Source organism: Nerophis ophidion, linkage group LG13 (assembly GCF_033978795.1).
Source record: "Nerophis ophidion isolate RoL-2023_Sa linkage group LG13, RoL_Noph_v1.0, whole genome shotgun sequence".
Taxonomy (NCBI): domain Eukaryota; kingdom Metazoa; phylum Chordata; class Actinopteri; order Syngnathiformes; family Syngnathidae; genus Nerophis; species Nerophis ophidion.
The window spans coordinates 48,378,877-48,398,876 of record NC_084623.1 but is presented as its reverse complement, the minus strand read 5'-3'; the positions used below and the strand labels follow the sequence as shown (position 1 = coordinate 48,398,876).

The 20,000-nt window shown below is 39.7% G+C and overlaps 1 protein-coding gene across 1 annotated transcript in view; it reads left to right on the top strand.

Annotated features, from left to right (window-relative positions):
- Positions 1-20,000, top strand: part of veph1 (ventricular zone expressed PH domain-containing 1) — a 238,290-nt gene that overhangs the window by 190,816 nt on the left and 27,474 nt on the right. Inside the window, exons 10-11 of the mRNA XM_061919150.1 lie at positions 8,544-8,683; positions 8,768-8,902. Coding sequence (XP_061775134.1) covers positions 8,544-8,683; positions 8,768-8,902 — 275 coding nt within the window. The remainder of the gene's footprint in view (positions 1-8,543; positions 8,684-8,767; positions 8,903-20,000) is intronic.

Here is a 20,000-nt window from a genome sequence, read left to right as displayed (position 1 = left end):
TGTTCCAAACTGCTCGCAGGGCGCACTTCCAAAAGCATGAACTTTATTGTTTAACAAGACAACCAGACATTATGACAACATTTTTCGGTCCAAAAAGAGGAAAAGCATAATAAGATCTGAATTTCCCATCACTATCAGCCAATGTGAAAATGAAGAGCAGATTCAGTCATGAAGTGTTGATGTATTGATTGACAGGAAGGGATGTGTTGCTTCACCATTCACCTAAAATATTGCCTGTCATTTCTAAAGTGTAAATAAGCGTTAGCAAAAGTCAGCTAACAATGGAGCTGTCATGATGTGGTCTGGATTATGTTTCTGTTATTTTCTGTTGGTTTTAGGACTCCATTTGTTCCTGTTTTTGTGCATCCTTGTTTTTAGTTTCCATGGCGACTTATTAGTTTCACCTGCATCTGGTGTTCGGGACACACACTTGCTATAATCAAGAGAACATTTTTTAAGCCTGTTTTTTCCAGTGAGTCGTCCTGGCGTCATTGCTTGTGTTCATGCGATACCACAGTTCATGTCGCTCGTTCCATGTCCAATTCCAAGTTTTGCTAGTAACCATATTTCCTTGAATTTCCCCCGGGGGGCTAAATAATTTAAAACCTCTTCTCTCTCCGGCGTTTACCAAAGGCATGCGGTAATGCGCTAATTATTTTAAAACCTCTTCTCACTCCGCCGCTTACCAAAGGCATGCTGTAAATTTAGGCCTGCGCTTATAAATTTGAGTATGATGTAAGGATACCGTCATGAAAAGCACATTTAATAAAAAAAAACGTTATTATGGTCTTACCTTTACTTATAAATGAAGTCCATGCGCAGCTCCTTCTGATCAAAAGCATCGATAACTTGTTTATTGAAGTCTTCCTTATCTTTCTTCAGTTTTAAAAGTCTCTCTGTCTCGCTGGAGATCTTCCTTTATTACCTCCTGCTTCGATTGAAAGTCCAGTTTAGAAAACTGATTTATTTTAGATATGTAATCCTCCATGTTAAAAGTGCAAGCGAGAGGAAAAAATAAACGATCGCTGCTCATTCTTGCTGCTTGTTGTCACTTTTTCTGCAGCCGAGTAGTCGCAAGAAGGATCACTAGCGCCCTCTACCACCAGGAGGCGGGAGTCATTTAATGACTCATATTTGACTCACACAGCTATGGTATATTAATAAAACATAGCTGCGTACTGTTCCTTTTTACCATATTCACTAGCTTGGACCTTAAATCCTACTGAATAGCTCTTAATCTTCTTCCCTTTATGCGATTTCAAATTATTGAAATCAGCCTCCTCCATTTTGAAAATGATGACAGGTGAAGTGTCACTCGTGACGTGACGAGTTTGACCCAGTGGAAATTCTAGACATGTACTAATAAAAATAATATTTTGCAAAACGTGTTTGACCCGGCGTTAATCCTTAGCCGGCGGTAATGCTAAGCATGCGCTAATTATTTTGCGAAAGGAGTTTGACCCGGCAGTAATTCTAGGCAGGCGCATACTATATGCCCGGCGGCAATTCAAGGAAATACGGTATTTGTTTCATGCCACAGTAAGTTTTGTTTGTTCCATGCCATAGTTTGGTTAGTTGTTTTCATGTCCATAGTTTCACGTTCTAAGTTTTTTGCCTTTGCTTCCACGTGCAATAGGCACGCTTGACTTCAGGTTATTTTTCTGTTTTTTTGTACTTCGTTGATTGTTAGTGAATACTTAAATATGTTCCTACCTGCTACCCTTGTCCGAAAAAGTCTGTTTGCATCCCAGGAGATTTGGCGAGGATTAGTGATTTCGAAGTAGCCAAAACACTGCCGATCGCCGATGGACATTTTCCGCTAACCTGCCAGCCATGTTTTAAAGCACCTCTTCCTGTCCGCGTTTCTGTGTTAAAACTTCACTTTTATCTTTAGTTTTTAAGTCCAAATGCGTCCATTCTCACTTTTCTGTTTACACACTGTGTGTGCTTGGCAGTACACCGTGGTTGTGCGCTGCCGAACATGCTCCTATGCCAGCCAAAAAAACAGCAATGTCACGATGCGCCGACATGCATGGAGAAAAAAAATGTGTGTGTGTGTGTCTATATAAAGTGTGTGTGTATATATTTATGTGTAAATATGTTTGTATATATGTACAGTATATATATATGTATGTATTTATATATTTGTATGTATATATACAAATATGTGTATATATGAATGTATATATGTATGTATATATACATATATGTATATATATATGTATGTATATGTATGTATATATATATGTATACGAATATATATATATATGTATATATATGCATATATATATATATGTGTGTGTATTTATGTGTATATATATGTGTATGTGTATATATGTATGTGAAGTGAAGTGATTTATATTTATATAGCGCTTTTCTCTAGTGACTCAAAGCGCTTTACATAGTGATACCCAATATCTAAGTTACATTTAAACCAGTGTGGGTGGCACCGGGAGCAGGTGGGTAAAGTGTCTTGCCCAAGGACACAACGGCAGTGACTAGGATGGCGGAAGCGGGAATCGAACCTGCAACCCTCAAGTTGCTGGCACGGCCACTCTACCAACCGAGCTATACCGCCCTGTATATATGTATATATATGTGTGTGTGTGTGTATATATGTATGTGCATAGATGTATGTATATATGTATGTGTATATATGTATGTGTATATATATATATATATATATATATATATGTATGTATGTATGTATGTATGTATATATGTATGTATATAAATATGTATATATATGCATATATAAATCTGCGTGTGTTTGTATATATTTATATATATATACGACTTAGAACACAAAAAAACATGTTTTTTTCTCACATAGGAGTTGGGATTAAGCAAAAAAAAAGTGCAGTTTCCCTTTGATGTCATTTAAACTGAGAGGAGTCACATGACACACATATGTGTACGTTGAAAACAGGATCCAAGTAACAGAAAAAAAACATTTGTGACTGAACACCTTCCTTTTTTCCACCACTTTTCCATGTGCTCACTGAGACTCTCCTGTCAGGAGCCAAACCCAAAAACAGCGTGATGTCATGGGTGGTCTCGGCTCGACGTCATGTCGCTGCCTGACCCACCGACGTGAACCGTCCAAGCCTCGTCTGAGGGGAAACAGATTGCGCAGAAAGGTGCACGCATTCGTGCACACGCAATCCAAACATTGACGCTCACGGAAAAACGCGGAGAAAGTCCACCAGAAATATGCGCAATATAACGTATGTCAACACCCCACTCATAGTCTCCCTAGTAAAGTTGGAATATTTTGATGACTTTGTAATAGAAAAATGTATTTTGGTTTTATGGGCGAATTCATCCAAAGAGTGTTATTTTCTTGTTAAAACTGAATTATATGTTTATATTTCATTTTGAACATGCATACACTTACAGTACGGTACATCACGTATTTCCACTTATTTAATCCTACCTTTTTGCCATGTCACAGCAATTTATAACACATTTATTTGTTCACTTCCTGTGTTGAACTACCGTATTTCCTTGAATTGCCGCCGGGTATATAGTATGCGCCTGACTAGAATTACTGCCGGGTCAAACTCGTTTCGCAAAATATTATTTTCATTAGCGCATGTCTAGAATTTCTGCCGGGTCAAACTCGTTTCGCCAAATAATTAGCATATGCCTAGAATTTCCACCGGGGCAAACGCGTCACGTCACGAGTGACACTTCCCTTGTCATCATCTTCAAAATGGAGGCTGATTTCAATCATTTGAAATCGCATAAAGGGAAGAAGATTAAGAGCTATTCAGTAGGATTTAAGGTCCAAGCTATGTAACATGCTAAAAAGAACAGTAAGCAGCTATGTTTTATTAATATACCGTAGCTGCGTGTGTCAAATATGAGTCATTAAATGACTCTCGCCTCCTGGTGGTAGAGGGCGCTAGTGATCCTTCTTGCGACTACTCGGCTGCAGAAGAAGTGACAACAAGCAGCAAGAGTGAGCAGCGAGCATTTATTTTTTCCTCTCGCTTGCACTTTTAACATGGAGGATTACATATCTAAAATAAAACAGTTTTCTAAACTGGACTTTCAATCGAAGCAGGAGGTAATAAAGGAAGATCTCCATCGAGAGTTTTAAAACTGAAGAAAGATAAGGAAGACTTCTATAAACAAGTTATCGATGCTTTTGATCAGAAGGAGCTGCGCATGGACTTCATTCATAAGTAAAGGTAAGACCATAATAAAGTTTTTTGTATTAAATGTGCTTTTCATGATGGTATCCTTACATCACACTCAAATTTATAAGCGCAGGCCTAAATTTACCGCATGCCTTTGGTAAACGCCAGAGTGAGAAGAGGTTTTAAATTAATTAGCTCCCCGCCGGCAATTCAAGGATATACGGTATTCAAAATGTATCACTATTGTAAGTAGTAAAAAAATAAGTTTGATGACCGTGCAGGGATTTTAACCCGTTTTCATGGTATACAAGTTATAAGGCGCACTTAAAATCTTTTCATTTCCTCAAAACTCGACAGTGTGCCTTATAACCCGGTGCGCCTAGTAATACGGAATAATTCTGGTTGTGCTTACCGACCTCAAAGCAATTTTATTTGGTACATTGTGTAATAAGTGTGACCCGTAGATGGCAGTCAAACATAAGAGATGTGTGTAGGCTGCACTATGATTGCAGTATGACTCAAGTAAATAACACCAACATTTTCTATGTTCCATTGAAAACATAGAACATTACACACGGCTCTCAAAAATCTATCAAAAAGTTTTAGTACGACTTTGGTAAGCTATGAAGCCTCACCCCTTTGGATTGTTGGCGCATTAAGCATACACGTATTATTATGGTGTGTGTGTAAAGTAAGACATTATTTGGCGTTTTGTTGTGCAATATTATGCAAAAGAAACTCTTCTTACCTTCTTGTACCTGCTGATCTCTATTTGGGATCTGCATAAGTCCTGAAAATTTGCGTGCGTCCACCTTTTGTAGTCCGTGTAGTCGATAAGCTTCTTCTTTTTCTCAATTTTCTTGTTATGGGACATTCATCCTCTTCTGTTGCCATTTCTAATATAAAGGAGTGTAAAGTTCTTACTTATATGTGTCAGTAAACTCGCCATGAAAGCGCTAAAACATACCGGTGTAGTGAGTTTACATTATTCACACAAGGAACTTTAGTTAGTAGAGGTAATTTTTTTTAATTTAATTTTAAACGATTTGGATACTTGACACCATCTTAGAACTTTTCGAACGTCTCTTATATTAGCAGGCTGGCTTTTTAGGTCATTTTGTTTGTTTAAACCTAAACATTTTTGGATACTTGGCGCCATCTTAGAACTTTTCAAACGTCTCTTATATTAGCATGTTAAGGTTTTATGCTAGCTTTTTTAGGTAATTTTGTTTGTTTAAACCTAAAGATTTGGTTCCTTGGCGCCTTCTTAGCATACAAATATATAAGAGACGTTTGCATACTTCTAAGAAGGCGCCAAGTATCCAAATATTTTTAGGTTCAAACAAACAATATTACCCAAAAAGCTACCATCAAAGGTTAGCATACAAATATAAGAGACGTTTGCATACTTCTAACGTTTTATGCTAGCTTTTTAGGTAATTTTGTTTGTTTGAACCTAAAAAGATTTGGATACTTGGCGCCGTCTTAGAACTATTCAAACGTCTATTATATTAGTATGCTAACATTTTATGCTAACTTTTTAGGTAATATTGTTTAAATCTAAAAAGATTTGGAGACTTGGCGCCTTCTTAGAAGTATGAAAACGTCTCTTATATTAGCATGCTAGCTTTTTAGGTAATTTTGTTTGTTTGAACCTAAAAAAGATTTGGATACTTGGCGCTGTCTTAGAACTATTCAAATGTCTATTATATTAGCATGCTAACATTTTATGCTAGCTTTTTAGGTAATTTTGTTTAAACCTAAAAAGATTTGGCGACTTGGCGCCTTCTTAGAAGATTGTAAACGTCTCTTATATTAGCATGCTAGCTTTTTAGGTAATTTTGTTTGTTTGAACCTAAAAAAGATTTGGATACTTGGCGCTGTCTTAGAACTATTCAAATGTCTATTATATTAGCATGCTAACATTTTATGCTAGCTTTTTAGGTAATTTTGTTTAAACCTAAAAAGATTTGGCGACTTGGCGCCTTCTTAGAAGTATGTAAACGTGTCTTATATTAGCATGCTAGCTTTTTAGGTAATTTTGTTTGTTTGAACCTAAAAAAGATTTGGATACTTGGCGCTGTCTTAGAACTATTCAAACCTCTATTATATTAGCATGCTAACATTTTATGCTAGCTTTTAGGTAATTTTGTTTAAACCTAAAAAGATTTGGAGACTTGGTGCTTTCTTAGAAGTATGCAAACGTCTCTCATGTTAGCATGTTAGCTTCTTAGGTAATTTTGTTGGTTTGAACCTAAAAAGATTTGGATACTTGGCGCCATCTTAGAAGCTTGCAAACTGTCAGAGTTAGTTTGTGACAAACCCCAAGATGCAGAGAAGGAAGGAGGCATTTTGCAGGAAAACATGATTTAATTAAAATATTAGAATAAGAACAAACAAAAGGGTACTAACAAAGGACGTGCACGAGGCGTATAACAAACAAAAGGGTCTTTAGCATGGAAGCTAGCAAGAAAAAAAGGGGGCCTAGCGTGGAAGCTAGCGGGTAGCAAACAGGAAAACAGAAGTCGTTACTTGTAGAGTGAAAACAAATCGGAAGCAGGGAACAAAAAACAGTAAGCTACAAACAGATACCGAAAAATAGCTTACCGCTACGCCGCAATGACTCGACACGACAGGAGCGACAATACGGAAGTCATCGACAAGACAATAATCCAGCACCAAGCTGGTAAAAATAGGTGCGGTCTGATTGACACCAGGTGTGACCAGGTCCCAATTAGCCGCAGCTGAGGGGAAACAAAGCACTCAGCGAGACAAACATGAAGCTGAACCAAAATAAGAGCGCTGACAGGAACTAAGGACAGGAAATACTAAACACACACAGAGGAAAAACGAAAACCCCAACAAACTGTCAGTGGCAAGCCTGACACAAACATCTCTTATATTAGTATGCTAGCTTTTTAGGTAATCTAATTTTTTTTTTTACCTAAAAAGACTTGGAAACTTGGCGCCTTCTTAGAAGTATGCAAACGTCTCTTATATTAGCATGCTAACTTCATATGCTAGCTTTTAGTTAATTTTGTTTGGTTGAACCTAAAAATATTTGGATACTTGACACCATCTCAGAACTATTCAAACGTCTCTGATATAAACATGCTCGCTTTTTAGGTAATTTTGTTTGTTTGAACCTAAAAAGATTTGGATACTTGGCGCCGTCTTAGAACTATTCAAACGTCTCTTATATTAGCATGCTAACATTTTATGCTAGCTTTTTAGGTAATTTTTTTTCAACCTAAAAAGATTTGGAGACTTGGCGCCTTCTTAGAAGATTGTAAATGTCTCTTATATTAGCATGCTAGCTTTTTAGGTAATTTTGTTTGTTTGAACCTAAAAAAGATTTGGATACTTGGAGCTGTCTTAGAACTATTCAAACCTCTATTATATTAGCATGCTAACATTTTATGCTAGCTTTTTAGGTAATTTTGTTTAAACCTAAAAAGATTTGGAGACTTGGTGCTTTCTTAGAAGTATGCAAACGTCTCTCATATTAGCATGTTAGCTTCTTAGGTAATTTTGTTGGTTTGAACCTAAAAAGATTTGGATACTTGGCACCATCTTAGAAGTTTCAAACTGTCAGAGTTCGTTTGTGACAAACCCCAAGATGCAGAGAAGGAGGGAGGCATTTTGAAAGAAAACATGATTTAATTAAAATATTAGAATAAGAACAAACAAAAGGGTACTAACAAAGGACGCGCACGAGGCGTATAACAAACAAACGGGTCTTTAGCATGGAAGCTAGCAAGAAACAAAAAGGGGCCTAGCATGGAAGCTAGCGGGTAGCTAACAGGAAAACAGAAGTCGTTACTTTTAGAGTGAAAACAAAACGGAAGCAGGGAACAAAAAACAGTAAGCTACAAACAGATACCGAAAAATAGCTTACCGCTACGCTGCAATGACTCGACATGACAGGAGCGACAATACGGAAGTCATCGACAAGACAATAATCCAGCACCAAGCTGGTAAAAATAGGAGCGGGCTGATTGACACCAGGTGTGGCCAGGTGCTAATTAGCCGCAGCTGAGGGGAAACAAAGCACTCAGCGAGACAAACAGGAAGCTGAACCAAAATAAGAGCGCTGACAGGAACTAAGGACAGGAAATACTAAACACACAGAGGAAAAACTAAAACACAAACAAAGGGTCAGTTGCAAGCCTGACACGAACATCTCTTATATTATTAGTATGTTAGCCTTTTAGGTACTTTAATTTTTTCTTTAACCTAAAAAGACTTGGATACTTGGCGCCTTCTTAGAAGTATTCAAACGTCTATTATATTAGTATGTTAGCTTCTTAGGTAATTTTGTTGGTTTGAACCTAAAAAAATTTGGAGACTTGGCGCCATTGTTTTGGGCAACTTGACACTTCCACTGTCCCCTGGCAGAGTGCCAGCGAGGGTGCGTAGCCCGCCTGTCCTTCTCCTGCCCGCAGAAGGGCCACTACTGCCTGTACGCCAAGTCCACCTTCAACCTGAGCAGCCGCCAGCCTCACCTGTGGATCCACCTCATGCTGCTGCATCTGCAGGTGCGCCCCAACGCCCAATCCCACCTCAAATTTAAAAAAAACACACCCTGAAAACTTTTTATTTTCACCATGATGTTTTGGCAGAGCAAGTCCCAGGTCCCCCTGTGCTCGGGAGACGAGTGTGTCCAAAGACTGGCGTCACTTTGGTGCAGGACTCAGCTGAAGGGAGCTCACAGTTTCCACGTGGCGATGACGCAACACGCCACCCCGCACAGAAAGGTATGTGAGCAATGATTTATGTGCAGCCTTGCTTCCAGAACACTCCGTAAACACAGCAGACACACTGCCCTGCAAACTACACGTGTCCATGTCAAAGTGCAGAGGGGCGTTTGCCATAATATTTTTCTAGCAGACATTATTGCAACAATATTTACAACACAAGGTGTGTGCTGACAGAGAAAACAGGAGATTTTATTATTTATTTATGATTTCAATCAAGGGCAGCACGGTGGTACAGTGGTTAGTGCGTGTGCCTCACGATAAGAAGGTCCTGGGTTTGATATCTAGACTCGGAGTCTTTCTGTGTGGAGTTTGCATGTTCTAGCGAGCAGCAGCCTAGTTGCCAGCTAGCAATTAGCACTGTAGTTGCCAGCTGGTCATTATCGCGCTAGTTGCCAGCTTGCGATTAGTGCGGCAGTTGCAAGCTAGCGATTAGCACTGTAGTTGCCAGCTGGCCATTATCGCTCTAGTTGCCAGGTAGCGATTAGTGCGGCAGTTGCAAGCTAGCGATTATCACTGTAGTTGCCAGCTGGCCATTAGCACTGTAGTTGCCAGCTAGCGATTAGTGCGGCAGTTGCAAGCTAGCGATTAGCACTGTAGTTGCCAGCTGGCCATTATCGCTCTAGTTGCCAGGTAGCGATTAGTGCGGCAGTTGCAAGCTAGCGATTAGCACTGTAGTTGCCAGCTGGCCATTATCGCTCTAGTTGCCAGGTAGCGATTAGTGCGGCAGTTGCAAGCTAGCGATTACCACTGTAGTTGCCAGCTGGCCATTAGCACTGTAGTTGCCAGCTAGCGATTAGTGCGGCAGTTGCAAGCTAGCGATTAGCACTGTAGTTGCCAGCTGGCCATTAGCACTGTAGTTGCCAGCTGGCCATTAGCACTGTAGTTGCCAGCTAGCGATTAGTGCGGCAGTTGCAAGCTAGCGATTAGCACTGTAGTACCCAGCTGGCCATTAGCACTGTAGTTGCCAGCTGGCCATTAGCACTGTAGTTGCCAGCTAGCGATTAGTGCGGCAGTTGCCAGCTAGCGATTAGCACTGTAGTTGCCAGCTAGCGATTAGCACTGTAGTTGCCAGCTGGCCATTATCACTCTAGTTGCCAGCTAGCGATTAGGGCAGCAGTTGTCAGCTAGCGATTAGCACTGTAGTTGCCAGCTAGCGATTATCATAGTAGATGCCAGCTAGCGATTATCGCTCTAGTTGCCAGTTAGCGATTAGCACTGTAGTTGCCAGCTAGAGATTAGCATAGTAGATGCCATATAGCGATTATTGCTCTAGTTGCCAGCTACCGATTAGTGCGGCAGTCGGCAGCTAGCAATTAGCACTGTAGTTGCCAGCTAGCTATTATCACTGTAGTTGCCAGCTAGCGAGTAGCATTGTAGATGCCAGCTAGTGATTATTGCTCTAGTTGCCAGCAAACAATTATCGCTCTAGGTGCCAGCTAGCAATTAGTGCGGAAGTTGCCAGCTAGCGATTAGCATTGTAGTTGCCAGCTAGCAATTAGCATAGAAGGTGCCAGCTAGCGATTATCGCTCTAGTTTCCAGCTAGCGATTATCGATCTAGTTGCCCGCTAGCGATTAGCACTGTAGTTGCCAGCTACCGATTAGTGTGGCATTCGGCAGCTTTCAATTAGCACTGTAGTTGCCAGCTAGCGATTAGCACTGTAGATGCCAGCTAGTGATTAGCACTGTAGTTGCCAGCTAGTGATTAGCACTGTAGTTGCCAGCTAGCGATTATCGCTTTAGTTGCCAGCTAAGGATTATCACTCTAGTTGCCAGCTAGCGATTATTGCTGTAGTTGCCAGCTAGCGATTAGTGCGGAAGTTGCTAGCTAGCGATTAGCACTGTAGTTCCCAGCTAGCAATTGTTGCTCTAGTTGCCAGCTAGCGATTAGTGCAGCATTTGTCAGCTAGCGATTAGCACTGTAGTTGCCAGCTAGCGTTTAGCACTGTATATGCGAGCTACAGATTATTGCTCTAGTTGCCAGCTTGCGATTATTGCTATAGTTGCCAGCTAGCGATTAGTGCAGAAGTTGCCAGGTAGCGATTAGCACTGTAGTTGCCAGCTAGCGATTATCATAGTAGATGCCAGCTAGCGATTATCGCTCTAGTTGCCAGTTAGCGATTAGCACTGTAGTTGCCAGCTAGTGATTAGCATTGTAGATGCCAGCTAGCGATTATTGCTCTAGTTGCCAGCTACCGATTAGTGCGGCAGTCGGCAGCTTGCAATTAGCACTGTAGTTGCCAGCTAGCGATTAGCACTGTAGTTGCCAACTAGCGATTAGCATTGTAGATGCCAGCTAGTGATTATTGCTCTAGTTGCCAGCTAACAATTATCGCTCTAGGTGCCAGCTAGCAATTAGTGCGGAAGTTGTCAGCTAGCGATTAGCATTGTAGTTGCCAGCTAGCAATTAGCATAGAAGGTGCCAGCTAGCGATTATCGATCTAGTTGCCCGCTAGCGATTAGCACTGTAGTTGCCAGCTACCGATTAGTGTGGCATTCGGCAGCTAGCAATTAGCACTATAGTTGCCAGCTAGCGATTAGCACTGTAGATGCCAGCTAGTGATTATTGCTCTAGTTGCCAGCTAGTGATTAGCACTGTAGTTGCCAGCTAGCGATTATCGCTTTAGTTGCCAGCTAAGGATTATCACTCCAGTTGCCAGCTAGCGATTATTGCTGTAGTTGCCAGCTAGCGATTAGTGCGGAAGTTGCTAGCTAGCGATTAGCACTGTAGTTCCCAGCTAGAAATTATTGCTCTAGTTGCCAGCTAGCGATTAGCACTGTAGTTGCCAGCTAGCGATTAGCACTGTATATGCGAGCTACAGATTATTGCTCTAGTTGCCAGCTTGCGATTATTGCTATAGTTGCCAGCTAGCGATTAGTGCAGAAGTTGCCAGGTAGCGATTAGCACTGTAGTTGCCAGCTAGCAATGATTGCTCTAGTTACCAGCTAGCAATTAGTGCAGCAGTTGTCAGCTAGCGATTAGCACTGTAGTTGCCAGCTAGCGATTATCACTGTATATGCAAGCTACAGATTATTGCTCTGGTTGCCAGCTTGCGATTAGTGCGGCACTTGACAGCTAGCAATTAGTGCGGCAGTTGCCAGCTAGCGATTATTGCTCTAGTTGCCGGCTAGTGATTTGTGCGGTAGTTGACAGCTAGGGACTATCGCGGCAGTTGCCAGCTAGCGATTATTGCTCTAGTTGCCAGCTACCGATTAGTGCGGCAGTCGGCAGCTAGCGATTAGCACTGTAGATGCCAGCTAGCGATTATTGCTGTAGTTGCCAGCTAGCAATGAGCGCTGTAGTTGCCAGCTAGTTATTGCTTTAGTTGCTAGCTAGTGATTATCGCTTTAGTTGCCAGCTAACGGTTATCGCTCTAGTTGCCGGCTAGTGATTAGTGCGGTAGTTGACAGCTAGGGACTATCGCGGCAGTTGCCAGCTAGCGATTATTGCTCTAGTTGCCAGCTAGCGATTATTGCTCTAGTTGCCAGCTACCGATTAGTGCGGCAGTCGGCAGCTAGCGATTAGCACTGTAGATGCCAGCTAGCGATTATTGCTGTAGTTGCCAGCTAGCAATGAGCGCTGTAGTTGCCAGCTAGTTATTGCTTTAGTTGCTAGCTAGTGATTATCGCTTTAGTTGCCAGCTAACGATTATCGCTCTAGTTACCAGCTAGCGATTATTGTTTGAGTTGCCAGCCAGCAACTATCGTTACAGTTGCCAGCTAGCGATTATCACTCTAGTTGCCAGCTAGCGATTATTGCTCGAATTGCCAGCTTGCAATTAGTGCGGCATTTGCCAGATAACGATTATCGCTCTAGTTGCCAGATAACGATTATCACTCTAGATGTCACCTGTGCCAGCTTTTTTGAAATATGTTGCAAGCATCAAATTCCAAATGAGCTAATATTTGCAAAAAAAAAAAAATTTTGTAATAAGGGACATCAAAGAGTTGATATGACTTTTTTTTAAAGTAAAGTGAATTATATTTACATAGCGCTTTTTCTCTGGTGACTCAAAGCGCTTTACATAGTGAAACCCGATATCTAAGTCCCATTTAAACAAGTGTGAGTGCCTTGCCCAAGGACACAACGGCAGAGACGAGGATGGCGGGAGCGGGGATCGAACCTGGAACCCTCAAGTTTTTGGCACGGCCGCTCTACCGACCGAGCTACACCGCCAAAGGTGTACTTTTAGTCAAGTCATGTCAGAAAAGAGAGGAAGAGGAAAGGCGACATGGCGGCAGATAGGAAGGGAAGTCTGGCATGGAGGAGATACTTGACCCGCTATTGTTTCACCTCTTTCCCCTCTTGTGTCCCGAGCGGGAAAGGTTTGTTTTGTTAGCTGTTGTGTTGATGAAGCGCGGCGGAGGAAGGGAAGGAGCGAGGAAGGTGAAGGACAGGAGACAGGATGGAACCTGAGGAAGCGAGGAGACACAGTGTAGCGAGGGAGAGGATGTGAGAGGAGGGGAGAACTCATGTTTTTAGTCCTGTTTTTACTATAGCAAGTGATATCACAAAACTCCTGATCGGACCAGTATCATCCCTTTTGTCCCAAAAGGGAGAGTTTGCCTTTTTTTAACTGTTTTTTTTTAACAGGTTTATTTCTTGTTGCAGAGAGTGCAAGTAGGGCTGGGCGATATGTCCTTTTATTAAAATGTCTCCATATTTTTAAACCATGTCACGACCAGAGGTGGGTAGTAACGCGCTACATTTACTCCGTTACATCTACTTGAGTAACTTTTGGGATGAATTGTACTTCTACGAGTAGTTTTTATGCAACATACTTTTACTTTTACTTGAGTATATTTATAAAGAACAAACGCTACTTTTACTCTGTTCCATTTATCGACAATCAGCTCGTTACTCGCTCCTTTTTTTTTATCGATCTGTTAATGCACGTTTTGTTTGTTTTGATTTTGTCAGACACACATTCAAAGTAGGAACTACGCATGCCTGCGTTTCACCAATCAAATGCAGTCACTGGTGACGTTGGACCAATCAAACAAAACCAGGCGGTCACGTGACCGTCACACGTCGAATCCGACCTAAAAAAGTTGAAAAATTTATTGGGGTGTTACCATTTAGTGGTCAATTGTACGAAATATGTACTGTACTGTGCAATCTAATAATAAAAGTTTCAATCAATCAATCAAAAGTGTAAAAGAAAAAAGACCCTTTTTTATTTCAACCGTACTTCCCGTCACAAGCCTAAAGACTGATCGCACAGTTCCTGTCTTCACAATAAAAGTGCCGCTCCATCGCGCCTGCGCTAACAAAATAAGAGTCTCCGAAAGCCAGTGCAAAGAAGCTAGCAAGGTACGGAGTTTGCCGCCGATGTATTTCTTGTAAAGTGTATAAAAACGAATATGGAATCTGGACAAATAAGATGCCAAAAACCAACGACTTTCATGTGGTATTAGACAGAAAGGAAGAACTTTTTTTCTTCTCCATTTGAAAATGTGGACGTTATCAGCACTATACTGTCTGATTCCAATCAATGCAAGTCATCAGAATCAGGTAATACACCAACTTATATTCTTGTCTTCATGAAAGATAGGAATCTATATGTTAAACATGCATGTATATTCATTAAAACACCTTTAACATTTCAACAAAAACGGCAAAATAAAAAACTATAAATTATACACAGTATATATATATATATATATATACTGTATATATGATGTGTGTGTATGTAAATATGAGGTAGATCACCTCGACTTGGTCATTTATTAAGTAATTGATTAACGTTGAAAAACTTATTGGGGTGTTACCATTTAGTGGTCAATTGTAGGGAATATGTACTGTACTGTGCAATCTACTAATAAAAGTTTCAATCAATCAATCAATCAATCAATGCCTACTGAACCTATGGTGCTGTTAAGTTATTGTGGCTCAATTTGCCTTAATTTTTTTATTTTTATGTATTATTATTTTTTTATGTATTATTATTTTATATATTTTATTTTAATGTATTATTATTTAATATATATTATTGTTTTAGTTGCTTAAGAGATATTCCCGGCTATGAATTTGCTCATTGCTATTTTTATGTTTTTGTGCATTATCTGTTGCCGTAATTATTAAACAAACAGGTTACTCATCAGTTACTCAGTACTTGAGTAGTTTTTTCACAACATACTTTTTACTTTTACTCAAGTAAATATTTGGGTGACTACTCCTTACTTTTACTTGAGTAATACATCTCTAAAGTAACAGTACTCTTACTTGAGTACAATTTCTGGGTACTCTATCCACCTCTGGTCACGATACACGATATATATCTCGATATTTTTCCCTTAGCCTTAAATGAACACTTGATGCATATAATCACAGCAGTATGATGATTCTATGTGTCTACATTAAAACATTCTTCCTCATACTGCATTAATATATGCTCATTTTAAACTTTCATGCAGAGAGGGAAATCACAACTAAGTCAAATTAGCAAAAGTGTATTTATTAAACAGTTATTAAGCAGTGGCACAAACATTCATGTCATTTCCAAAACCGAAAGTGCAAGATTGTCAGAGACATTTTAAAACAAGCTATGAGTGCACTTTTGTGCATGATGTCACTAAGATGCAGAGGTGGGTAGAGTAGCCAGAAATTGTACTCAAGTAAGAGTACTGTTACTTTAGAGATTTATTACACAAGTAAAAGTAAGGAGTAGTCACCCAAATATTTACTTGAGTAAAAGTAAAAAGTATGTTGTGAAAAAACGACTCAAGTACTGAGTAACTGATGAGTAACCTGTTCGTTTAATGATTCCAGCAACAAATAATGCACAAAAACATAAAAATAGCAATGAGCAAATTCAGAGCCAGGAATATCTCTTAAGAAACTAAAACAATATTATATATTAAATAATACATTAAAATAAAAAAAAATTACGGCAAATTGAGCCACAATAACTTAACAGCAACATAGGCTCAGTAGGCATTCATTGATTGATTGAAACTTTTATTAGTAGATTGCACAGTACAGTACATATTCAGTACTATTGACCACTAAATGGTAACACCCCAATAAGTTTTTCAACGTTTATCAATTCCTTAATAAATGACCAAGTCGAGGTGATCTACCTCATATATACATATACACACACATATCATATATACTCACACATATCATATATTATATATATATATACCTTTATATATACAGTATATAATTTATATTTATTTTGCGGTTTTTGTTGACATGTTAAAGGTGTTTTAATGAATATACATGCATGTTTAACATATAGATTCCTATCTTTAATGAAGACAAGAATATAAGTTGGTGTATTACCTGATTCTGATGACTTGCATTGATTGGAATCAGACAGTAGTGCTGATAACGCCCCGGTTTTCAAATGGAGGAGAAAAAAAGTTCCTCCTTCCTGTCCACATGAAAGTCGTTGGTTTTTGGCATCTTATTTGTCCAGCTTCTATATTCGTTTTTATACACTTTACAAGATATACATTGGCGGCAAACTCCGTAGCTTGCTAGTTTGTTTGCGCTGGCTTTCGGAGACTCTTATTTTGTTAGCGCAGGCACGATGGAGCGGCGCTTTTATTGTGAAGACAGGAACTGGGCGATCAGTCTTTAGGCTTTTGACGGAAAGTACGGTTGAAATAAAAAGTGTCTTTTTTCCTTTACACTTCTGATTGATTAGTTGATTGATGGAAACTTTTATTAGTAGATTGCACAGTACAGTACATATTCTGTACAGTTGACCACTAAATGGTAACACCCCAATAAGTTTTTCAACATGTCGGGTTCTACGTGTGACGGTCACGTGACCACCTGGCTCTGTTTGATTGGTCCAACGTCACCAGTGACTGCATGTGATTGGTGAAACACAGGCATGCGTAGTTCCTACTTTGAATGCGTGTCTGACAAAATCAAAACAAACAAAGCGTGCATTAAGAGATCGATAAAAAAAAAGTAGCGAGTAGCGACCTGATTGCAGATAAATGGACCGGAGTAAAAGTAGCGTTCCTTCTCTATAAATATACTCAAGTAAAAGTAAAAGTATGTTGCATAAAAACTACTCTTAGAAGTACAATTTCTCCCAAAAGTTACTCAAGTAGATGTAACGGAGTAAATGTAGCGCGTTACTACCCACCTCGTCTAAGATGACATATCAAAACAACGATAAATTAAAGTGCACTTTTTGTACAGAACGCCACTACAATAGTTTAAAAATAAATAAAGTTCACTTTTGTGCATGATGTCTGTTAAGAATTCTCCATATTATTTACGTTTCAAATACTTTATTTTGAAGCATTTCTTGACAGTGTCACTTCCGCTTTCTTTCCTGTAGGTGTCACTTCCGCTTCCCGTTTGACATGTAGTAATGTGTGCTGACTTGATCCTCTGTTATGTTTAATCGGTGCTCTAGTCCTTGACGATGTGAGTATGTTAATTGTTGTATAAGAATCATTTAGTTTATTAATAGACATCACTGTGTTTGTGTAACATTTACTGGTGTTTTATTAATATTATTAGAGATGTGTTGTCAGAATGCTACGAGCTAAGATCTCCCTGTTTAGGATAGCATTGCTGCTACTAATGTGGCTAGTTCAGGGGCCATTGTGAAAATGCAATATATTATGTCTCTAGTACTTTACTTAGAGCAGGGGTGTCAAACTCAAATACAGAGTGGGCCAAGGTTGAACAAATTAACCTTTTAATAGGGACCCAAACAAGTTTTGCATTGAACATTGAACAAGCAAGGCTTATATACAGTAAGTTTATAGTAACATGCAAAATCAAGCTTCAAATAATAATAATAATAATTAAAACATATCAATGGCTTTTCAAATAACATTTAAATACAAATGTAATGCCTCTTTTCTATTTGCAGCCTTCTGAGGTAAATATCAAAATATATTGTAGTGTCCCGAAAGAGTTAGTGCTGCAAGGGCTTCTGGGTATTTGTTTTGTTGTGTTTATGTTATGTTACAGTGCAGATGTTCTCCCGAAATGTGTTTGTCATTCTTGTTTGGTGTGAGTTCACAGTGTGGCGCATATTTGAAACCGTGTTAAAGTTGTTTATACGGCCACCCTCAGTGTGACCTGTATGGCTGTTGACCAAGTATGCCTTGCATTCACTTATGTGTGTAATAGCCGCATATATCATGCGAGTGGGCCTGCACGCTGTTTGTATGGAGGAAATACGGACGTGACGACAGGTTGTAGAGAATGCTAAAGGCAGTGCCTTTTCACCCGGACAACGCCTTGTTGTCCGGGTGAAAATCTGGCGAATGCTTGCCCCGGGAGATTTTCGGAAGGGGCACTGAACTTTGGGAGGATTGGCAAGTGTGAGAAATTGCAGTGTTACAGCGGCACCACTGCTGTGTAATAACGGCGGGCCAGCTGTAATGTTAATTTGATATTGCCTCGAGGGCCAAATTAAATTACACGGTGGGCCAAATTTGGCCCGCGGGCCAGAGTTTGACACCCATGACTTAGAGCATATCTATAGGCATAATATATATATATATATATATATATATATATATATATATTCTTGTTTAGATAAATTACATAAATGTTGATGGGTGTTTGTTTGTGGTTTACAGATACTAACTGCACCTATTATAACCCAATATGCACCATTAAAGTTGGAAGAGTCCAAATGATGACCGTGTGTTCTCTGACCGGAACCCCAACGTGGTCAATATCCCAAAAAAACAGTCGCAGAGTTTAATACTCAACAATGTCACACAAGATATTTCAATAAGTGTCAAATAAAAATGAGCTGCATAATAGGAAATCAAATAGTGTATGTCCTTCGCTATGTGGTAGGTTCCTGCGAATGTTATCTCCTTCTGTTGTTGACATTTTTTTTTTTCATACGGCGTTGATGCGGAAATGGTTGCTTGGGCATTTTGTTGGTGTGGCACCGAATGGAGATGTTGACATGCGGAGTTTCAAGCACTCTTCATTCTCTAGCACATGGGTGTCAAACTCTGGCCCGCCGTGTAATTTAATTTGGCCCTTGAGGAAATATCAATTTAACATTAGAGCTGGCCCGCCGGTGTTGTACAGCGTCGGTGCCGCTGTAACACAGCATTCACCGCTAATACTCATACTTGCCAACCTAATTTTCCCGGTAGACTCCCGAAGTTCAGTGCCCCTCCTGAAAATCTCCCGGGGCAACCATTCTCCCGAATTTCTACCGATTTCCACCTGGACAACTATAATGGGGGCGTGCATTTAAGGCACTGCCTTTAGCGTTCTCTACAACCTGTCGTCACGTCTGCTTTTCCTCCATACTAACAGCGTGTCACATAATATTTGTGGCTTTTACACACACACACACACGCACAAGTGAATGCAAGGCATACTTGGTCAACAGCCAGACAGGTCACTCTGAGGGTGGCCGTATAAACAACTTTAGCACTGTTACAAATATGCGCCACACTGTGAACCCACACTAAACAAGAATGACAAACACATTTCGGGTGAACATCCGCACCGTAACACGACAGAACAAATACCCAGAAACCCTTGCAGCACTAAATCTTCCGGGAAACTTCCAACAAACTGACCAATAATTAACATTTTATTCATGCATTTTCTCTTGCTACTTCAAGGCTTGAATTTTATGGCTCATTCATTATTGTTATTTTATTTTCAAATTTATTATTAGCCTGTGGAAAAAAATTGATATTTACCTCAGAAGATTGCAAATAGAAAAAAAGACATACAATGTTTATTTAAATTTTATTTGATATGCCATTGATATTCTTTAAATTTTTATTATTATTATTTGAAACTGGATTTTGCAAGTCACTAAAGTTATATAAGCCTTGCTTGTTCAATATTTAATGCAAAACTTGTTTGGGTCCCTATTAAAAGGTTAATTTGTTCAACCTTGGCCCGCGGCTTTGTTCCGTTTAAAATTTTGGCCCACTCTGTATTTGAGTTCGACACCCCTGTTCTAGCAGGTGACTTTTCAAGTGATGCTACAAATTAGCAGTGCTGTTGCTTTTTGTAGCAACGCTTTTGCCACATACTTGTTCGACATCTTCCCGCTTGAAGCCAAACCACCGACAGACGATGGACCTTGTGCGTTTTTTTTCTTGGGAATTAATTCTTCTTCC